The sequence below is a fragment of the Macrobrachium nipponense genome, chromosome 24, assembly GCF_015104395.2.
Source record: "Macrobrachium nipponense isolate FS-2020 chromosome 24, ASM1510439v2, whole genome shotgun sequence".
Lineage (NCBI taxonomy): Eukaryota > Metazoa > Arthropoda > Malacostraca > Decapoda > Palaemonidae > Macrobrachium > Macrobrachium nipponense.
The window spans coordinates 4,390,069-4,412,587 of NC_061091.1; the positions used below are offsets into that span (position 1 = coordinate 4,390,069).

Below are 22,519 nucleotides of genomic sequence, written 5' to 3' on the forward strand. Positions count from 1 at the left end.
TAAATTTAAATGATCTATTAGATCTTAAGGAATTATCCCTCCCTGCAATCTTTGCGTTTACGTGTTGCAAGACCGATTCCGCATGACTCGAACAAGGCAATTCATACGACACCTTGGTATCCCTCTTTAGTCCAAACGCCATGTCAATTCCAGGAGGAAGCATACTGGCCGGTGTTTCTGTCTTCTCCGAAAGGCTATTGAATTGACGAATCAAATCAATAACCTCTGCATACGAGGCCAGAAACTCTTGGTTTTCTCCTTCCTCCGGCTCTAGTGTACCACTCTCCGTCACGAGAGATGTTGTCTCGCCTCTATCTTCTGACAGACGGCCCGGAATTCCACGGCCGCCTGCCCCTACGGCCGCGGTCTCTTTGATCTTTGCTGGCCGCTGTTGGCTCGATCCCAGATAGTCAGCAGGGGAACGAGAACGTCTCACTCTTTCTCTGCTCACGGATCTAGAGCGAGAATCTCGTCTAGATCTCCAAGATGAAGGCTCCCTTAAGACAGAGGTAAGTTCGTCTCTATTAGCATTGGCATCGTTTTCGGGCGTCGGAGAGCCCGGCCTCGGCCTTCTATCCAGACGGACACTGCCTTCCACGAACGTATCCGCCGAGGTTGCCAACTCTCTATTTTTCGTACTTTTAATAGGAGCCTTATCGTCCTTCGTACGTATTTTGAACGGCCTTACGGGCGAAACTGGGACCTGCATTCCATCCTCTGCTGCACCTTTCGCCGCCAACGTCGATTTTACCAGAGGTATCGCAGTTTTTGCGATCCGAACTGGCAACTCCGCCTCGGCCGCTAGCTCGCCGGCCGTCACCTCTCTCGCTTGCTCGGACTCTTGCGAACGGCTTCGTCTGCTAACCTTGTGCTTAATAGCCACTGATTTTCCGACCTTCTTGCTGACTTGGAAATGACAGTCTTGGTCCGAAGAAGAGGAAGAATTGATTCTTCTCCTCTTGGCTCGAGGATCCGCTAGGAACTCCCGAATCCTCCTCCAACGCTTGACTGGCGCTCGCCGTGACGTTATCGGACTTAGCGATGACGCCGAACTAGAGGAAGAAGACGAAGAAGGCGAATCACACTTTTTCTTTTTGTCTCTCTTATTCATTTCTCTCTATATCCTGTAATTTCTGCATTACAGTTTGCATTGACGGGTCAGAAGGCGTATTAGCGTCTGGGTGCAGCGAAAAAGGCCGAGAATCGGTCTGTGACGTCATCACGCCTGCCATCTCAGAGTGTGACGTATGTTGTGACGTCATCCCTCTCGTAGGGAGAGACTGAGAGGTTTCTGCTGGCAAACCGCATGTTTGCTGCCAAACTACCTCCCACGTTCTGCATCGCTGTAAATACTGAGTGGGATGGTGAAGCAGCGGCATTAATTCCCATAAATTGCAAGCCCGGGGGATGAGGAACATTCAGCGCTGCCGGACCCTGCTGGAACGTGACGTCATATAATGCGCAAGCAGACCATCCAAGGTTGGTACGCCTGGCAGGCCTAGCGCTGACCACGTACCATCTAACCTATGCGCTTGCGTAGCAGGAGCCTGGAACAAAGATGGCGGATCTCCCCCTCTACTTGCTGGGAACAAAGGAGAGTGCAAATTATTCATAAAATTACCCAAGGCCCCTCCTGACGTTTCCGATACAGAACCGCTAGGAGAAACCGAAGGGGTATGAGACAATTCAAAAGCAGGTGGAGAAACATATGGAGCAGCCTGGTTTATTACCGATACAAAAGAAGCCGGTAAGGTTTGGTCATCCAAAGATGGCGTCACCCCCTTTCTTTTGTATTGGCTTTTCCCATAGAACTTCTTCCACTGTTCCACCGACCAACCGCGACAAACAGAACACGGATTAGTAACCGTACATACGTTTTCCCTGCACCTACTACACGTTGGATGAGGATCCGTCGACACCGAAGTTAGGAACCTAGAACAAGGGAAGCCACTGACTCCTGGGCATTTCCTTTGTCTCCTCTTCGAAGCGGTAGACGATCCCGATGTTGAGGCAAAATTCTCCATCATATCACGTATACACTCTTACCACACACTGATCACACTTGGAGAAAGAAAAGGAATGAAAAATAAAAAATGAAATGGATAAAGAACGGGCAAACTGAAAAAACCGGCTTTAAATGAGATAGACAGTAACACGTCTTATCTTAAAGGCGGTAGGAAAATAACTGATGGGTCACAGGTAGCCGTGGGCATTCTGGGTATACATGCCCCGTGACCTGGTATAGATGCCATTAGTCCCTGGATCTCACAAGTGTAATTTTAATTCTACCGGTTTCCAGCTTGGCGCTAGTAAATCCTAATGTTAAGACCGAAGGTTTGTTTCGTCTTTGAACAACTAGGTATTTCCCATGCTTGCCACAAAGCTACATTTAAAGGACCAATGAAAACCTCCCTTAACAGGCTGCCCTATGGCTTATATCTAGCTACAAAATACTCCTAGTTTCTTGAGGGTTGTCAGGTCTGTTGACACTGGACCCAGCACTAAAAGCAGAGCATGACTTTGGACTTTCACCTCACTTGACCACATCAGTTGCTTGAATTCTACAAGTGAAGATGTATGCCACCCAACCTCACCCTCCTTCATGTTCTATGAGCATCCAGAAACATATCAAAGGCCACACCAGGTTGTCATCTAAAGGACAAACCTGATAGGGCAAGGAGCAGATATAAGATAAAAAGTATGACTAATCTTTTTATGAGCAACTACATAGGATCAAGTTATGAGTTAGCTCAAAGCAGGCCCATGACCACCACCATCACCACCCGCAAGGAGCTATGATTCTGGGAACACTTCAAGGAGCCATACCCCAAGAGGAAAAAGAACATTTTTTCCACAGTGCTATACTATATAAACTGAGTGCAATATTATCTCCAATAGCACCTGGACAGTCGCCTTAATACAAACAGCTTTCCACTTCTCTGGGTGCAACCACATGAAACACATTCGTGACATTCATATCAAAAACATCAGATTGACAGTAGAATCATCAACCAATTCTGCGACAATTGGAAATTTGAAGCACAGGACAGCCAACTATCTTGAACTAACAAAGTTGCAAATTCCTGAACACAACAGGATAATGAAATGGTCACAAAAGGATTTCATAGAAAAGAGAAACAGACACGGAGAACACTCTGTAATACATACAGCACTATATATATATTACACCTTACAACTAAAAACATTGCAAATACCCCAGACCTCATTTTTCAGGAAAAATTTGTCCTGGAGCATTTCAATATACTTTTGTAAAAACTGCTGTTCTTCAATGCTCTTAAGCCAAGTGAAACTTAAATTTACAATTCATGTGTAAAATATCTACATGTTGTTAGCACTAACATATGGTGAATATTTTAGACTACAGTTGGGTTAATGGATAAATGTCATCCTAAAAGTTTACACAAACAGTACATGACATTCAAAATGCCTCTTATTTCTACTTGCAGTTAAAAGTGCGTTGGGAAGAATTCATCACTCAAGATGTTTGAAAGACATGAAAGGACACAAGAAACAGCATCAAGAGATCAGCTTGGGTAATCAAGACATAACTGAAATGGAAGAAAAATCGAGGGCACCTTCCAAACCCCGTTAAACAAAAGGCAAGGGAAACCCACACCTTACAATGGGCATAATATCTTCAACATCTCCCTAATAGAACACTTTAATCCACAGATATATTGTACATTATGAAACCAATAAAACTGAGATTATTATAAATTCACAAAATGAAAGGTTAGGTCATGGAATGCAACGAAACAAACACTATGACGAGTCTCAAGGCAATGCAAAGATCAGCAGCCTAGGCTGCTAAAAATACTTTTAACTAATATATATATATATATATAAATAAATATATATATATATAAATATATATATATATATACATATACATATATATATATATATATATATATATATATATATATATATATATATATATATATATATATATATACATATATATATATATACATATATATATATATATATATATATATATATATATATATATCATATATACATATATACACATATATACATATATACATATATATACATATATATATATATATATATATATATATATATATATATGCTACTGCTACTACTACTATTATTGGAGCTATTATCAATGCTTTGGAATCTCTTACTACTCCTAAACTCAACTAATACTACTATCAGAATAAAGTTAATTACCTTTGCTGTCCTATAGAAAAATTAATAAACACTGCACTGGGGATATAAAAGATTTGTCTTCTTGGCTGAGATGAGAATGGCAAGACATATTTCTCTGTAGAAATCATATGGTATTCTATCTGGAAAATAAGTACTATTCTTCACTCTTCAATACAAAAAAAAATTAACTGCAAAAAACATAAAAATACAGATACCTTTCATAAAAAAAATCAAAGCTTACAGCTAAGAAAAGCAAAATATAAAAATTCTTCTCTACTACTAATAGTAAAGCCGCTATTTACAGCAAAACTACCGCCTTGGACTTAAATCTTAGCAAATACATTAATATATATCTCAGTCTTTAAGAAAAAATTGCAGTCTTATTACAAATCAATACCTGAACATTTACTTGGCAGACTTCTGTTTGATATAAACTTGTGTATTGCCACAAACAGCTTACTTAATCCTATTACTTCAGCACAAAGGTCGGTCATACTGTAGCGTGGCACTGGTGCACATCTACGTGCCAAACTTTCTTTAAACATTTTCATCTGGCCAAATCCTAGACCTAGAAATTGAAGAAAAGGTTTTCTTCAAGAATCTTCATAAACTGTGCTCACAAACAACTTGCAGATGGATTCAATTACTTTGTGATATTTTATAAGCAAAGACAGCTCTTGAAACAGCACGTTTCTCCATTAAACCGGGCCGTAAATTACAGGTGTCCCCGGGTTACAGCAAGGCTTCCATTCCAGCAGCGTGCTGCAAGTCAGAAAACACCATAACCCGCAACATCGTAATAAAAATTTATACAAATGAGAGAGAGAGAGAGAGAGAGAGGGAGACTTATATTAGCCTGGGGAAAGAAACAGGTCTTCAAGTTTTGCCCTGGTAATAAACCAGTTTTCTCCCCTCCTTATAGTGAACGCTCCCAGTGACTATAGCTCCCTAAACCAGTTTTCTTACCGCATAATAGCGCCTACAGCTACGCCACTCAGAATCCTAGTCACAGCGCCGTAATCCAGAACATCAGCCGTAACCCAGAACCATGTTTTTTTTTATGAATATACTTGAAAAAGCGCAGTAAGTTTGGAACACCGTAAGAAGCACTTCAAATCCACTCTACATTGAAATATTATTTAGGTATTAGTTTTCTTTTTAGAAGAAGCTGCATATACACTGTATTAAAAATCTGATACCTGTAACTGGGTCATTCCTGAGACACATAACTCAGAATTTTAATAACTATTGTCCTTAAGACTTCTATTTTAGGCATGTGGGAGACAGCTGAATGTTATGAAACCACACTGTTATTCAAAAAAGGCTGCACACATTCAAGAAGAAAGATTGTTGGAAAAAAAAAATTGCAAGAACAAGTGAGTAGTCTGCACTCTTCACTGCCATGGGTAAAATCAATGAAGGGAGCATTGCAAAATAGGTACAGAATTACAACCAAGTTATAAATGCAAGCACATATACATAAGAAGGTAAAAAAAAAAAAATAGAAGCTTGATACTTCAAATAAAGTAGAAAAAAGAACTACCAAAGAAGGTAAAAGCCACAAAAACCAACAACATGAAAGGCAACTTCATACTAATATTTCCCTACTATGTAAAAATAGGTTATTTCTAGCATTGCTTTTTCAAAGATGAGATTTCTTATGTAGTTCTTTAGATGGCACTGACCTGCACTTGCAAACATATCAAACTACCATATATGGCCCAACATCCAGCTACTCTACTTTGAAAAATGAGTTGATTGCAAGATTTGCAAAACATGTTTATGTATGTCCAAATTCCCCTGTTGAAGGTGACCTCTATTTAATAATATATTAAATTATCAATTAAAAAATATAAACTTAACATTACCATTATTTTTTTTTTGTAGAATGGCATTAGTTTGCTTCCTTGGTCAGGAGAGAGCCTTCCAGACATTGTGAAGATCAAACTTCACCAGCTTATTACCTTACATCATAAACAGGTCTAAAATCAGTCTTACAAAGACCAATAAAGACAATAAGTGGAAGGAGATAACACCTCCCCACAAATATCTAGGTTAATTCTAAATCTGAATCTCATGAAGCCTGAGGAGAGGAACCTGTGATAACACCAAAGCAGCTTCGAACTTTATAACCGGTCATCTGCCCTACGGCAGTCAGTCCTGTAAAGCTTATGGTATCTACCAAGGATAAAGATCCACACAAGCTTCAAGAGGTTTGCAAGATTCTTTCAACACTACAATAAATGACGATCTACATCTGTTTGAAAAACTGCTGCATATTGTACTGTACTAACTGGAGAAACACAAAAATTCCTGAATGTATCCATCCGGAATTCCAAATGTGCCAAATTCCCAATACACAATAAACATTTGGATACATACTGACACTATGAATGGTACTGCTCTATGCTAGTACAAGGATTTCAGACGAATTTTAATTTACAATGAACTGGCAAAATGGCATTTGCTTTAAATTATCTTTCTTCTCACAAACACTCAAAAACTAACATTCAGCATCACACTTATATATCTACAAATAGCAAATCTATAGTTGGTAATGTACTTACATTCTCATTTAACAAAATACCCTTGCCAGGTAATAAAATACTGTAAAACATGGATATGAGCAAAAATTATGAGAAATAAGAAAATGTTATGTATAAAAGTAGAGGCAATAAATAATTTGTCACATAGCTGCTTTTAAAACTGAGATTGTGTCAAAAAATAGCCACGCTTTGTAAGCTTTAAAACTTGTTCATGGGTAACCAGCCAAATGAAATGCATCTACAAATCCAAAACCATTACCCCTGATAATACAACCACTAACTTTTCCTACGTATACGTACATTCATTCATTCATTAATACATACATACAATACATACATTTCATGTAGGATTTACATATACGTACAAGTGCACATTAAATAAAATCAAAATTTTTTCTCTTAACATAGTACCAGTTCATTAAGATCATAAAAATGACCATCGCTTCAGCAATGTACACCCGACTACTGATGTTTGGCCATATGCCGCTGTAAGTTACTCCTCCTACTAAATCTCATCGAACACTGCTGACACACAAAGGGCTTCTCACCAGTGTGTGTCACAAGATGGTTTTTTAGATGAGACTTCTGTGCAAATTTGACAGGACAATGGGGGCAAGTAAAGGGCTTTTCTCCAGTGTGAGTACGCATGTGAACTTTAAGATTGTACTCGAACGAAGCAGAGAATGAACATTCAGGACAAGAGTACGGGCGTTCCCCCGTATGAGTGCGCATGTGGATGACGAGGTTGCTTCTGGATGATGTGCTATAACTACACTGCGTACAAGCATATGGCCTCTTGTGTCTCTTTTCCAAACTTCTTAGCTTCGGACTCAAACAGTCGTTTTGGTCTGCACTTGAGAAGAGAAAGTACGGGTTCTGAAATGCCTCTTCGGTGAAACTATGCATACTTTCAACAGTCACAGATCCTTCCATGCTACGGGTTGCGGCTTCATTTACCTGGGAATATCAAGAGTAAAATATTTACCAAGATTAAAATTTATAAGCAATTACCTTCCTTCATGATAAAAATACATAAACTCTCATGCCAATTTATTCACAAGTACTGAAACTAGAAGAAATGCCTACCCCTACCCCATGAAATAAAGACGGCCCAGGTTGTCCTTCTGTAATGGTGTTTTCCTGTGCTAAGGTGTGGTAAAATGCTGCCCGGTTCTGGTACATCTTGTCATATTTAAAACGTGAAACACTCAGAGCACTGCCATCGGTATTTCCTCCACACTCAGAATCCTGAAAAACCAAAATACCCATTGTAAATACATTTCACCTTAATTTCTTCTCTTAGCAAATCCTCATCCATTGTATAAAATACCAAGTCTGGCCAACTTTAACAGAGTACTCTGCAAGTATTCAACAAGCACTGACGACTTTATGGCAATACTATGCCCAATGCACTTTATTTATTCTAACTCAAAAGTGCCAAGGAGTACATCATTCCATTGACACTAGAAATTTGAAACAAGAAATGACAAATTTTTAACTAATTTGTATTTTTCATAACTTACAAACCTGAGGTCTTAACATTAGGATAAATACTCAGCGCCAGCTGGAAACCGGTAGTTTAAAATAATTGTGTACGCAAGGGACTATTGGCATCTGTGCTTGGTCAAGAGACTTGTGGAGCCACCCACATACCCCTCATCAACTTGTGACCCCGTTAGTTATTTTCTTACATGACTAGAGTAACATGATCCTCTGAAAAACTGGAAAGCTCCTTACCCAATTAGGCTTGACATTCTAATATTGTAATAAAACTGTAATGCTGTAAAGAAGTCTTTACTTCTTGCAGCAGGAATACTCAATGCTCACAAATAAACACTTGATAAAGGTTTTCCTATATTCTTATGAATTTAACTATAAAAAAACAATCACTGGAAAGCGTACTTATGCCTTAGCCACTCAACAGTGATAAAATTATTTTCTATAAGATTACAACACAAATGACCACATACTGCGTCTAAATTAATTTCATATTTCTTTCCTTATGAGGGCTGGATCAAAAGTTGAAATGGTTCTTGAGAATTTTCACTTCTTATGCGGACTTGATCAAGAGTTAACTATTGTTCACATACTGGTTTCTCTTAAAAAGATTAAATCAAAAGCTACAAGACATTTTTGATATTTTATCCTCCTCTTAAATGAAGTGGACAAAATGCTAAAATACTGCTCCCATATTTCTTTAGCTTTCTAAAAGGACTGGTTCACAAGGAAAAATAACATTCTCATTTTTTTTTATATATTCTTAAAAGGACTGAAATCAAAATTAAATCTAATAAACCATCTTGCACCACCACATATCCTTTCTCAACCATAAAGACAAAGAAGTGATTCTACATATTTTCATCCCTGATCCCCTTATGCTCCCATGTGACATTCAATTGACTTACCTATCCAAAACTCACCACACAAAAGCAATCCCAGCATAGTTACTTTGGTGTCTAGCTTCTTATCTTACTTGAATGTTCCTAGATTATAAAGATAGTGTGCACTAGCATGCACATTTGTATCATGTTAAGGTAAACTACACTCTCTCTCTCTCGTACTCTCCTCTCCCTCCCTTCTCTCTCTCTCTCTCGTCTCTCTCCTCTCCTTCTCTCTCCTCTCTCTCTCTCTCTTTCACATGCACAGACTGAAGGATATGTGTAGCACTACTGAATTGAGTAAAATATTGTACTGCACTGAATAAATGCAAATAAAATAAATAAAATACTGTTTGAGAGAGAGAGAGAGAGAGAGAGAGAGAGAGATAGAGAGAGAGAGAGAGAGAGAGAGAAGAGAGGAGAGAGCGAGAGAGAGAGAGGAGAGAGAGAGAGAGAGAGAGAGAGAGTGTGTGGTGTGTGTGTGTGTGTGTGTGTGTGTGTGTGTGTGTGTGTGTGAAGAAAAACAAACACACAGATGTTTAAGGTCTTTATTTATATTGTATATTTTGAAATTTACATGTCTTATAAGCATATCCATTAAGTGAATGTTACTACCAACACACCCTTTCCTTCATGAAATAGTCTGAAGGAAAAACTTTAATAAAGTCGCCTACCAGTCTTCAGTTTCACCACAAGGTGAAGGCAACTTTAAAACCTTGGAGGAGACTGATTCTCTACAACTTCTATAAAGCCCTTCTTTGTTACCTCCACCTCCACTGAAAGGACTAGAGATATCAGCAAATACAGAGGACATGGCGGTAACAAGTGTCTGAGATGGTGGGGGATACTGGTCCTCGAAAGGAATCCAGCACCCATTCCGAAAAACTGATACTAATCAGGGTACCACACCATGATTCTGCCAATTTGACCGGTGAAATGACACGCACCCCACTAATGGAGACAGAGAAGGGGGTGCCATTCTCAGCAACCTACCTCCCTTCTTTACTGTGGCTGGGGAAGGAGGAAAAGGATGGGAAGCATCCCTTCCCTTCTAAGAAGACTGTCTGGGTTTAAGAGGAGCAGGCTTCCTTGTACTAACCCAAGACGCTGAAGGCTCGGCTACACACAAGGGTTTGGCAGTCGCTTCCTCCACACCCAATACAGGTTTGAAGGGCACTGCACAATTATCAAGTATGTTCAGGGACAGTGTTCATCTGCTTTCCACACTGCCTCTATATTTCTCCTCTAAACGAGTAATGAAGAGCCAAACACTATGCTGTTCCTGAGTAAGAGACTATTTGCAAGGGAAACTTGCCAGGAGAAAAAGGACACAACCATGTCCCTCCTAAAAACCAGGTTAGCCCAAAGGCTGGAATTTTGGTGTGCTATGAGAGCGAGGTCTTTTCTCACAACACCTGAGAATATCGCTTTCTCATCTTCAGCCGAGACATCTGTTATGGCAAAGTTAGCCAATATTTTCAACCAAATGTCAAGCAACAAGGATACCTAGAGTGATGCCACAGTGAAAGACTCCATGACACCTATCTTAACTCTTCATTACCGAAAGTTTGTTTGGAGGTAGGTGGGTACCACCATTGAAGTCTACTATACCGCACCGGGTGCATAAAGGTGGTACGCATAGTACCACCAAAACTCCTCTTTTCAGATAGGGACTTCCAATCATTCTGTAATTTCGGTTTGAAGAGTTTGGAGCAAAATAAACAGTATGACACGATGCCAGACGTATGATGAACCCAAAAAACCCCCTAGTATTATTACTGCTTATAGTAGTGTGTAGGTGACAGATGAACTGCGTCTCAACAAAAAATCACAAAACCAGACAAGCGTAAACATGTAATAACTTCTACCCAAGTAAAAAACCAGTTGTATCATCATTTACTGTATTTATTTATTTATTCACTTATTACATTTTACAAATAAAAGATATGAACACCAGATAAATGAAGGTAGAAATAAAGCCTTATAGTAACTTTATATATAAAAAACCAAACCAGAGAAAAAGCAAAAAAGCGATTTTTTCTGAGGACAAGAAACTTGAAAAATTAGTTTAGATACCCCTAATGCCCCTAAAGTTGTTTTCTGTGATGAAACTAATCTTAGAAAACGTAGAAAATGACATCGCCCAATTTTTGAAAGATATACTATAAAATTTGCGATTTCCATATTTATTGGCGGGGCTTTCGCTTTAGTTTTTGCTCTCTTTTTTTGTTATTACGTGCTTATTTACTGTTCTATTTTGATAATACTTTATGTGCATGTTCCAGGTGCAATATACCAACATTCTGTAAGACCGAATTTCTATTCAAGACCGTAGTTTTCTCATCGACCACCAGTGTCCCTTGTACAAGGGACACTGAGTTTCACATTTTTTTTCATAAAATCATTTATTTTCCCTGTAGGATGATAAAACTAACAGAGAATATGCGTTATTATAGTGCTAATAATACCTGATAATTTCATTAGCCTGTCTTGATTAGTGTATTTTTGGCAAATATTTTTACGATGGGCACCCCTCCAAACTCGAGTCACTACCGAGAGATTCAGTTCGGCAGCGAACACAATGTTTACATTCTGCTCACCCACCCGGTAAAGAAGGGGTTAAAAGGCAGAGAAGAACACTCTTCTTGGGGAAGTCTCTCTAAGGAAAGTAGTTTGTTAGCCTATAGACTGACAAGTCCAATGCAACAGTAGTCTCTGCATCCTCTGTAGCGAAGTATCGTCCATGATGCTTAAAGCAAGGCAATCAATAGACTGACTGACTGACTTATGAACATTTGGTTATAAAGCTAAGCACGGAAGCACTTGCAGCCATTCAGTTCTTAAGACAGTGAAAATAGGGAGTTGGAGAGAAAACTCTAAGAAAAGCATGAATGATGTCAAGGAAAAGGATAGAAAAGAGGGTTCAGCCTAGGGCTGCAGGTAGACTGCAAAAGCCACAAACAAGATGGGAACAAGGCTTGAGGGTGAGTTTGATTGATGAGATGGTGGCATGGAGTGAAGTAGGCTCCAAGAGATCACTGCACTCATGACTGAGTAAAATAATCATTCAAAAGCATTGCAACTTGGCCTGTCAGCATTCAGGGGGGAATAGGTCCATCTGGATCTATAAAATCCCTAACAGCACAAATTGGCTCCTCTACAACAAGCGACGAAGATGCTCCCCTTCTGCTCCATGGCACAACCCTGATCTTGTGGCTATCCGCATGGAGTTCAGATCTCAAATCTGTCAACCTAGCACCTTTCCTATACTACCCAATAGTGACTGACCTAGTGGAAGGCGCAAGGGAACAAGCATGCCCACTGCCTTGCAAGTGTACCTCCTGACGCACAAAGCCTTGCAAGTGTACCTCCTGAGTATACAGCAAACCACATGGACCTCCTAGGTTACACTTCAGAGACCTCTCTCAAGAGCAAGAGGGATCATTCATTGCATGCTACCAAGACTGGGCATGTGCCAAGCAAGAATGCAGGGCTGGCTCACTCCAGTGCCCCCCCAAGGAGGCACCAGAAGGGGTGGGGGAGCCGGCTCCATTTTCTGTTTGTGTGGGGTCCGGCTCCATTTTCTGTTTGTGTGGGGTTGGTAGACTTCGCACGCACTGAACGGATGAATTGTGCCTACTCCTCCCAGTGTCTCTGCAGAGGTATAAGGGAAATAGCTGTTCCAAGCAACTACAAGCTTGGTCCCTGAGACCATGAATTTGTAGTACAAGCAGGACACACCGACTTGGCTAAAGGGATCCTGAAGAACAATGATTGGAAAGGTCAGTAGCAGTCCTTTCCTCTATGTTAGCTGGTGCAGGGTGGCCAGTATCTGCCCTACTGGAGGCTGGACAATCATCCAAAGATGTCCATGAGCACATCTTCCCTCCTGTAAAGTCAAACAGGACTCTCACTGCAAGAAGCCTTAATCTACCCCCTTGTTTTTTCTCCTACCAGAAGGGAGAGTATACAAGGAGAAGGAGGAGACTAACTCAACAATGATGAGGACAATGTGAAAGAAAGTCAAGAGGGCTTCTTCCCTTTCTACTCTAAAGTCTTCCCGATCTTCAATACCAAAGGAGTGGCCAAGGCCTAAACTAGAGGAACTGTCATTGAAGGAGCAACTGGAAGGTCTGCTATTGGGAGGACCACCACCACATGCAGATTCCTTACTTCACAGGAGACAAGAAAGCAGCAAAAGACACAGTAATAGGATTAGGAGCCGTAGCAGAAGAAAGAGAACTACTCAGCAACCAGGATGTCCAAAAGACTGAAAACAAAGACTACCAGGGCCGTTCAAAGTAGGCCCTATCTTCCTTGTACATACCTGGAACATCACATTCAGATAAGAAGGGAAAGGGGGTGTTGGAACTAAGTTTTTGCAAAAAGGAGCCTGGCAACCTTTACTATTTCAACAAATTTTCCAGCTTCCTAGTTATATATATATATTATTTCTTTTTCCTCAACTCTCTTCAGTGTAACCAAATGGCCATGCCTCTGTTGAAAACAAATTCATTTTAGCTATGACATGACACAGGTTATTCTCCATCATGACTTATCATAAGATAGTCTTTTCTTTTCAACTGAATATTCTATCAAACTCAGGAATTACCTGGAAGACGTTATTGCCACAGTAAGATTGAATATCCACATATGCACACACTGAGAGCAGTTATAAAAAGGCTGGTGCAACAAGAAAAATTGGAGACCCCTGTTGTCACCATATGTGAAGAAAACCTTTTTATTTGTTTGTTTGTATGGTGCTTTTACATTGCATGGAACCAGTGGTTATTCAGCAACGGGACCAACGGCTTTAAGTGACTTCCGAACCACGTTGAGAGTGAACTTCTATCACCAGAAATACACATCTCTCAAAATTAAGAATAATCCTTCAACTTTCAAACAATATGTTTCAAACAACTTTCACACAACTCCCTAAATGACATATGCAAAAATGACAAACCGCAACTCTTGTTAATCAAAGATGATGTATAGTTATGATTTTGGCATATAAAACCACAGAAATTCTTAAACTAAAAACACCTTTCCAATACAAAATATATGAAAATACTGAAATACTTCTGACTTTAATGACAGCCAAAATTATTAACAGTTCAATCTGGCAGTTTTTCAGATATTGGTCAATTTATTAAGTATTACATTTAAGAGCTTTTTGAACAAATTTCTGCGCTGCGACTTTGCAAGGATACACAAAAAAACTAAACTGACAGAACATACTAAACAGTTACGTATCAAGACTAATTTAAGAATTGTGTCCTCAAGATGTTAATAAGGTGCAGTGAAGCCAAAGTCAATAACTGATATTCCTATACAAAAAAATTGCCCTTTAAATGTAAACTAACATAAGATAAAAGCAAAACAATCCCTTACTCTTAACACACTAGTATTCTTAATTCCATCATTAATGAAGTACGTACATAACATTACCTACCATTTGTGACACCTTCAAGCTGGAAACTGATGACAAAAGCAACACAAAAGGCTTACCTCAAGTTGAGGCCTCAAACTTTCCCGACCATAGAGCTCTTGTAACTGCGGGTGGCTTGCCGAGTCCGTGTTGCTTGGGTTCCTTCCGTCTCTGTTATAATATATGGAATTCCTGGTGCTATCTTCACTTCCATCTCTCCCAGATACCTCCATGTTTTGGTCTACGAGATCACCTACGTTAAAGCCAGTACTTTCTTTGCTGTGAAAACAAGCTCCAATTCTGATCAATCCCGAGTGGTTTTCGTCATCATTATCATTATTCCCCTGGCCTTGCTCACCCACCACCTGACCAGAGCCACCATCAACACCTAGGCTTCCCTTGCCGTCACCGACATGACCGAGAATTCCGTGCTCTAAATGCTGCTTTCCATCGTTTGATCCGTCGGCTGAAGACGACGACTTGCTCTCTAACGTACAGATATCGTGCGAGCTTTTATCGTCACCCTTTTTCTTAAACTGACCTGAACGTCCCTTCCGATCCCCTTTGATGGGATCATCTGGAACAGCTAAGCCTCTTATCTGCAAAATCTCGGCAACCCTTATCAGCTGAGCCAAGTCATTTTGTGCTACACTCACTTGGCCAAGATACATATAATTCAATAATGCTTCCATTTCTTTCTTTTGAATGTCCTTGAGTACAATGACAGGATGTTTACAGGGTGTGCCCTCAAACACTTTGGTGAAATAATCACTACACATAGATAAAACAAACTTGTGCACACAATAAAACTCTCCATCGCAGGATAAAGTCACATCTGAGTAGTGTTCCTGTGGGATCAATGATAAAAAATGACTTGCAATAGTTTAAGGGTGTTAATTCCATGATTTGTATTATACTTGTGCTGAAAAAATTCACAAACTGATCTACATTAGCACCCTTTGTTCAATGTAAATGACAAACATCATTACTTGTAACTAAAAGGTCCTGTGTTATGAATCATTCCAGAACATGATATAATACAGAGCATTGCATACATATGGTTCAAATGTTCTTAGAATACCAAAGATCTGTATCTTTAATAATAAAAAGGAGTTTTCAGTGGTAAAAGAAACACTTAAAATACTGAAGAATAACATATCTGTCAAAATTCAAAACATCACAGTAAATAAATTTACTTACAAAACGCCGCAGAGATGCAAGCATGTGACTAAACGTGGAACTGTGGTTGTTCCACGATAGGGAGAGCATCCCACCCCCATCACCCATCTTGTCTAGGCCTGAGAACAAATAATGAAGTTGAACAATCTGACATTAACATTATGTATACTTTTTTTATAATTAAAGGACACTGTTTACCTTAAAACATTTTCATGAAATGCAGTGGTACCTCCATATGAATAAATCTAAAACAAAGCCATCCCTTTATAACAACAGACCACTTCATTCACACAAAACCAGCCAAGAAACTTCAGTACCCCTTAAATTAAGAAAAGAAAGCAGTACTGAGCCTTTAGTACTCCACATGCCATAAGATTACCAAGTCTGACTCAAACAAACTCATGACCCAAAAGACCAGCCCCATGCCAAGCCACGGCCAGAAACTTGCAACTGGAGCTACTCTTAGCGATAACACCCAGAAAGCAGAGCTCTTGTCATTACACCAGCATTACTCTCATCCATCCAGAGACCCTTCAAGTGTAGCTCCCAGATTCATCAACTCTGGCACAACTACACTGTTATACACCTTTTACTTTTCTTCTGTTCTCTTAGGCTTCAGTACACTCCAACCTCTTTAAACCGGCTCCCTTGGGACCAAAACCACTGCCAGACCACAGAAACTCCCAGCAACAGAAATCACCCCTACACAAACCCCTATGTAAACAGAGATTCCCAACTCATTCCACATATATGTACGTATATGAATAATCACTGTCATCCATGAGGTTTAGTTCCTTATGAAAATTCTGGTCTGCTCCTTCAGCACCTCTCTGAAATTCATTGCATGAAGGATGAATGAAGACTTACTTTACTTTTATTTATGGAAATCACCTTTGAAATTAATAAATTTTTAACAGGTCAACAACGGTAATACAACCCTTAATAAATATGTGTTAAGTTACAGTAACTGACATTGGCAAATGGCTGTTTCTTGATTCAATTGTTTATGTCAGTACCTTGTCTGCAGTAGCAAATGGTTGTGAATTATATATATAAAAGAATTGTAATGAATTCCTGGACAAATCACAAGGTTGGGATGCCTGATATAATGTACAACGATTCACATTAACCTAATGAACTTTGTCTTCTAGGCCTATTATTAATAGTATCTACCCTTGAGACTCAGAGGTCTGGAAAAACTAACCCCTATTAATAATATGATATTGTTATGATACAATAAAGTTTTATACATACTTACCTGGCAGATATATACTTAGCTATTAGACTCCGTCGTCCGACAGAAATTCGAATTTCACGCACACACTACAGGTAGGTCAGGTGATCTACCGCCCTGCCGCTGGGTGGCAGGAATAGGAACCATTCCCGTTTTCTATCAGATTTTCTCTACCACCTGTCTCCTGAGGGGAGGTTGGGTGTGCAATTAATTGTATATATCTGCCAGGTAAGTATGTATAAAACTTTATTGTATCATAACAATATCATTTTTATACATTCAACTTACCTGTCAGATATATACTTAGCTGATTCACACCATTGGAGGAGGGTAAGAGACAGCTAATTACTGAATTAGACAGGAATCACAACATACGTTGTAGGTAATAAATAAATAAAACCTTGGTTCCTACCTGATTAGACGGAAGACTTCTTGGTTACTGTCCAGGAGTCTGCTTCGTCTCAAGAGCCTCAGCGAGATATTGATCTATGGCTAAGAGTTCTTGTGAGTCTGCCAAAGGGGTCTTATCCACTTACTCAGCAGAGCCTGGAAGGACTTTGTCAATGGGTGCTGATCCACTTACTTGACAAGAACCTTATTCAAGGAGCACAACACCGATCCCGGTCACCTTAACCTAACGCCCGTGTTAGTTCTAAGATTGCAAGGAGTTATCCCAAAACCCCTCACAAACAACCAATAACTCAAACCACAAACACACATATAACGTAATAGTACAAAAAACCCAAAAACAAATTTTTGTACAACCTTGCTTGTCATATACATTCCCAGTTCCTCACTGACAAAGGCAACGGCCGCCTGTGCGACATCAAGCACCCTTGTCAGTAGAAAACCAAGAACCCATCTAAAAAGGAGGTTTACGTACAAACATAAAAAATTTAAGGATCGGTATTTGTTCCAAGCCCCAGCACTGTATCCGCTGATACAAAAGGACCTAGAGAGAAGCACTTCTCATAGGTTACTTTGACGTCTTTTAGATAATGGGATGCGAAGACTGAGTTACATCTCCAGTAAGTTGCATCTAAAATGTCTTTCATAGACATGTTTCTATGAAACGCTAAAGACGTGGCCACAGCTCTTACCTCATGAGCCTTCACTCTAAGCATTTTGAAGGAGTCATCAGTGCATTTGTCATGAGCTTCCGTAATCACGCTCTTAACAAAAAACGCCACAGCATTTTTGGACATGGGTCTCTTTGGATCCCTTACAGCGCACCATAGACCTTGTTGACATCCTCCGAGTTCTTTCTTCTTCTTAAGATAGAACTTAAGAGCCCTTAGAGGGCATAGAGATCTTTCTATCTCCTCTCCCACCAAGTTCGAAAGACCTTTCACTTCAAAACTACTGGGCCAGGGTTTTGAAGGATTCTCATTCTTGGGCAGAAACAGAGTCTGGAAAGAACATATAGCTGAATCTTTCTTAAATCCAACTCGAGAATCAAGGGCGTGGATTTCACTCGTTCTTTTAGCGGTGGCTAAGGATAACAGGAAAATAAATTTCCTTGTTAAATCCCTAAACGATGCAAGGTGAGGAGGTTCAAATTTTTCCGATGACAGGAACTTTAGTACCACATCCAGGTTCCAGCTAGGAGTATGAGGAGATAAGGATTTTGAAGTTTCAAAAGACCTTATCAGGTCCTGAAGGTCCTTGTCTTCAGCTATTTTTAGGCCTCTATTTCTAAAAACAGCTGAAAGCATACTTTGATAGCCTTTCATAGTAGACACCGATAACTGAGACTCCTCTCTAAGAAAAATCAGGAAATCGGCTACGTTGGTCACAGAGGTATCAGAGGAGGACAGCTTCTTTTTACACCATCTTCTGAACACATCCCACTTCGATTGGTAGACCCGAATGGTTGAAGATCTTCGGGCTCTAGCGATAGCTCTTGCAGCCTTGCTCGAAAAGCCTCTCGCTCTGACAAGTCTTTCGATAGTCGAAAGGCAGTCAGAGCGAGAGCGGGGAGGTTTTGATGATACCTCTCAAAGTGGGGTTGTTTGAGCAGATCTGTCCTGCTTGGAAGAGATCTGGGGAAGTCCACCGTCCATTCCTGTACCTCTGTGAACCAATCTTGAGAGGGCCAAAACGGGGCGATGAGAGTTAGCCTCGTCCCTTTTGACGCCACAAACTTCTTTAGAACTACCCCTAGTAGTTTGAATGGGGGAAAGGCGTAGGCGTCTAGGCCTGACCAGTTTAACAGAAGGGCATCTACCGCTATCGCTCTCGGGTCTTCTACCGAGGAGCAGAAGTACTCTATCCTCTTGGATGGGAAAGTTGCGAACAAGTCTATCTGTGGCCTGCCCCACAGGGACCACAAGCTCTGACACACTTGCGAGTGGAGAGTCCACTCTGTAGGGAGGACTTGGTTCGTCCTGCTGAGCCTGTCCGCCCTCACATTTTTCTCTCCTTTCACAAATCTTGTCAGGAGGGTAATGTTTCTTTCCTTTGCCCATGTTAAAAGATTCTTCGTTATCTCGTATAGGGAAAAAGAATGGGTCCCCCCGTTTTCTGATATAGGCCAACGCCGTGGTATTGTCTGAGTTGACCTGTACCACCTGATCTCTGACTTCCAGTTTGAAGAACTTTAGGGCTAGGAAAACTGCGAACAGTTCCTTGGATTTATATGCCAGGCTTCCTGTTCCTCCTTCCAGCAGCCTGACACTTCCTTTGCCCCTAAAGTCGCTCCCCATCCCTTCTCTAATGCGTCTGAGAATAATATTTGGTCAGGGTTCCGAACCTCTAGAGGCATGCCCTCGTTCTTCTCTAGAGGGACCAGACACCACTTTAGGTGATTCTTCACCTCTAAGGGAATCGAGAAAGTGTCTGTCAATTGTCCTTCTTTCCAATTCCACGTTCTTCTTAAGAAGAATTGAAGAGGGCGTAGGTGGAGTCTTCCTAGGGAAATAAACTGTTCTAGAGAGGAAAGAGTCCCCAGAAGGCTTAACCATTCCCTCGCTGAGCTGCGTTCTTTCCCTAGGAAGTTCGAGACTTTCTGTAAGCCCCGAAGGAGCCTTTCCTGGGAAGGAAAAGCCCGAAAACCCAAAGAATCCATCCGAATCCCCAGATAAACTAAGTTCTGGCTGGGGATCATCTGCGATTTCTCGAGGTTTACGAGCAATCCTAGGGATTACGTTAGTTTCAATGTCGTCTTCAAGTCCTCCAAACATTGGCTCTCCGATTTGGCTTTGATGAGCCAATCGTCCAGATAAAGGGAGATGTTTATCCCTTTTAGATGAAGCCATCTGGCCACATTCCTCATCAGGTACGTGAATACCTGAGGGGCCGTAGAGAGGCCGAAGCACAAGGCCCTGAACTGAAAGATCTTTCCTTGTGTCACAAATCTGAGATACTTCCTCGACGATGGGTGAATTGGAACATGGAAGTAAGCATCCTGAAGGTCCAGGGAGACCATCCAGTCTCCTGGACGCAGAGCTGAAAGAACCGAAGCAGACGTCTCCATGGATAATTTTTTCTTCTCCACGAATCGGTTCAGAATGCTTACGTCTAGCACAGGCCTCCATCCCCCCGAAGCCTTCGGGACTAAGAAAAGGCGGTTGTAAAACCCCGGGGAGTGAGGATCCTGCACTATCTCTATAGCTTCTTTGTTCCGCATCGTTACCACCGTTTGAAGAAGCGTCTCCCTCAGAACAGGGTCCTTGTACTTCACCGACAGTTCCCTCGGAGTTGTAGACAAGGGCGGTCTGTCTAGGAAAGGTATGATGTACCCCTTCCCCAGAACAGACAGAGTCCAGGGGTCGGCCTCCCTCATGGCCCAGGCTTCTACAAACTTTAGAAGTCTGGCACCTACAGGTGTTTGGAGGACATGATTGCTATTTAGACTTTTTGAACGATCGGAAGGAAGACCTTCCTCATTTGTCAAGTCTTTCTTTTCGTTGGGGGTCGAGATGAGGAACCTCCACGAAAGGGCACTAGAGGAGTACGAGCAGCTCTCTTGACAACTGGTACTGCCGGGCGATTCTTCTTGGTAGACTGTACCAATAGATCCTGAGTTGCCTTCTCAGATAGCGAACGAGAGATCTCCTTCACTAACTGAGAAGGGAACAGGTGATCCGACAGGGGAGCGTAAAGCAGAGCTGACCTCTGAGTCGGAGATACAGCTTTGGTCAAAAGACCCAAAAAGTTATCTCTTTTTAACCACTCCTGACCCAAAAAGAGAGGCCAGTTCTCCCAAACCATCTTGCACTGCTTTGTCCATACAAGACAAGATACTGTGTAAAACCTCGGGGTCGAGAAAGTCCGGATCTCGGGTCTTTTTACCCAGCACCCCAAGGGACCAATCCAGGAAATTGAAAACTTCTAAGATGTGGAAAAGTCCCTTTAGGAGCTGGTCTAACTAGGACATGCTCCAGGAAGCTTTAGCTGAATTAAGGGAGTGTCTTCTTGATGACTCCACTAGGCTAGAAAAGTCCGATTCCGCAGAGGAGGGGAGCATCAGGCCCAAAGCTTCTCCCGTCCTGTACCAAATGCCTCTCATGCCTGCAAGCTTGGAAGGAGGAGAGCAATAAACAGTTCTCAAAGCCTCCTTCTTTGTGCTCATCCATGCATTAAGTGATTGTAGAGCTTTCCTCATAGAGATCGCTGGCTTCATTTTCAAAAATGAAGAAGACTTTGGTGTCTTCGTGCTCGAAAAAAGCTATCTAGGAGAAGGAGGAGCTGCTGGGCTTAACGAATCTCCGAATTCTTGGAGGAGAAGAGAAGCTAAGACCTTATAATTAGAGAGGCCTTCACTAGTAGGAATCTCTTCATCAGAAACATCCTCTAATTCCATAGTAGCAGGAAGGGAACGAGTTCTTTTGGAAGACTCGTCTTCCGGGGACCTTCTCTCTCGGGGAGAAATACTTCTGGTTGGAGGACTGCCAGATCTAGAAGTTTTCTTCTCTTGTACTTCTAAAGGAGATGTACTTCCGAATGAAGTATCGCTGCCAACTGGCGCCTCTCGCCTGGAAGAAATCTCGCTCTCGGCTGGCGCCTCGCGCCTGGTAGGAGCCTGAAACTTGGCAGGGGTTTCGTAAAAGACTGACGAGTCCGAACTATAGGGTTGCTCTCTTCTCCTGGAGAATCGTTGTCCGAAGAAGATAACTCTCTAGGATGAGCCTGAGGTACGGACGGTTTAGATCTCTTTATGGGGAGAGACGAATCCTTCCTTCTTGGAGGATCTTTGGAGAGTACTCCAACGAGAGAAGCGATCTGATCCTGCATATTTCTCAGAATCCTTGTAGTCTCTCTATTCTTGTCTAAAGGAGGGGAAGGAGAACGGTCCGTATCAGGTTCCCACGAATCAGCAGGAGAGAGCAACAAACTTCTAGCTTTCTTGTTTTCCGACGGCAAATCCTCCGGAAAACACTCAGGAATAGAGTCTAAGCGAGACTCTTTCCAGCTCTTCTTCAAGGGGCGGGAAAGATCCGTGGATCTCCATCCTCTCTTGGGAGATGAAGTCTCCGAAGAAGAGAAACACTCACGGAGAACGCTTTTCCTATAGCGATCTCTGGCAGTCTGAGGTGTAACAGAACCTGCCGAAGGG

At 41.2% G+C, this 22,519-nt stretch overlaps 1 protein-coding gene across 11 annotated transcripts in view; it reads right to left on the reverse strand.

The window, feature by feature from the left end:
• LOC135205133 (zinc finger protein 160-like) overlaps positions 1-22,519 on the reverse strand; it is an 82,464-nt gene that overhangs the window by 12,875 nt on the left and 47,070 nt on the right. For 5 of the 11 annotated variants that reach the window (XM_064235497.1, XM_064235530.1, XM_064235519.1 and 2 more), the window contains 6 exons: positions 15,750-15,847; positions 14,630-15,397; positions 7,830-7,991; positions 7,292-7,700; positions 4,595-4,765; positions 4,121-4,337 (listed from right to left, as the gene is read on the reverse strand). In XM_064235497.1, coding sequence (XP_064091567.1) covers positions 4,240-4,337; positions 4,595-4,765; positions 7,292-7,700; positions 7,830-7,991; positions 14,630-15,397; positions 15,750-15,847 — 1,706 coding nt within the window. In that variant the 3' untranslated portion in view covers positions 4,121-4,239. Of the gene's footprint in view, positions 1-4,120; positions 4,338-4,594; positions 4,766-6,402; positions 7,701-7,829; positions 7,992-14,629; positions 15,398-15,749; positions 15,848-22,519 lie in introns of those variants that run through there. The other 6 variants (XR_010312492.1, XM_064235505.1, XM_064235526.1 and 3 more) reach the window with 5 other exon arrangements.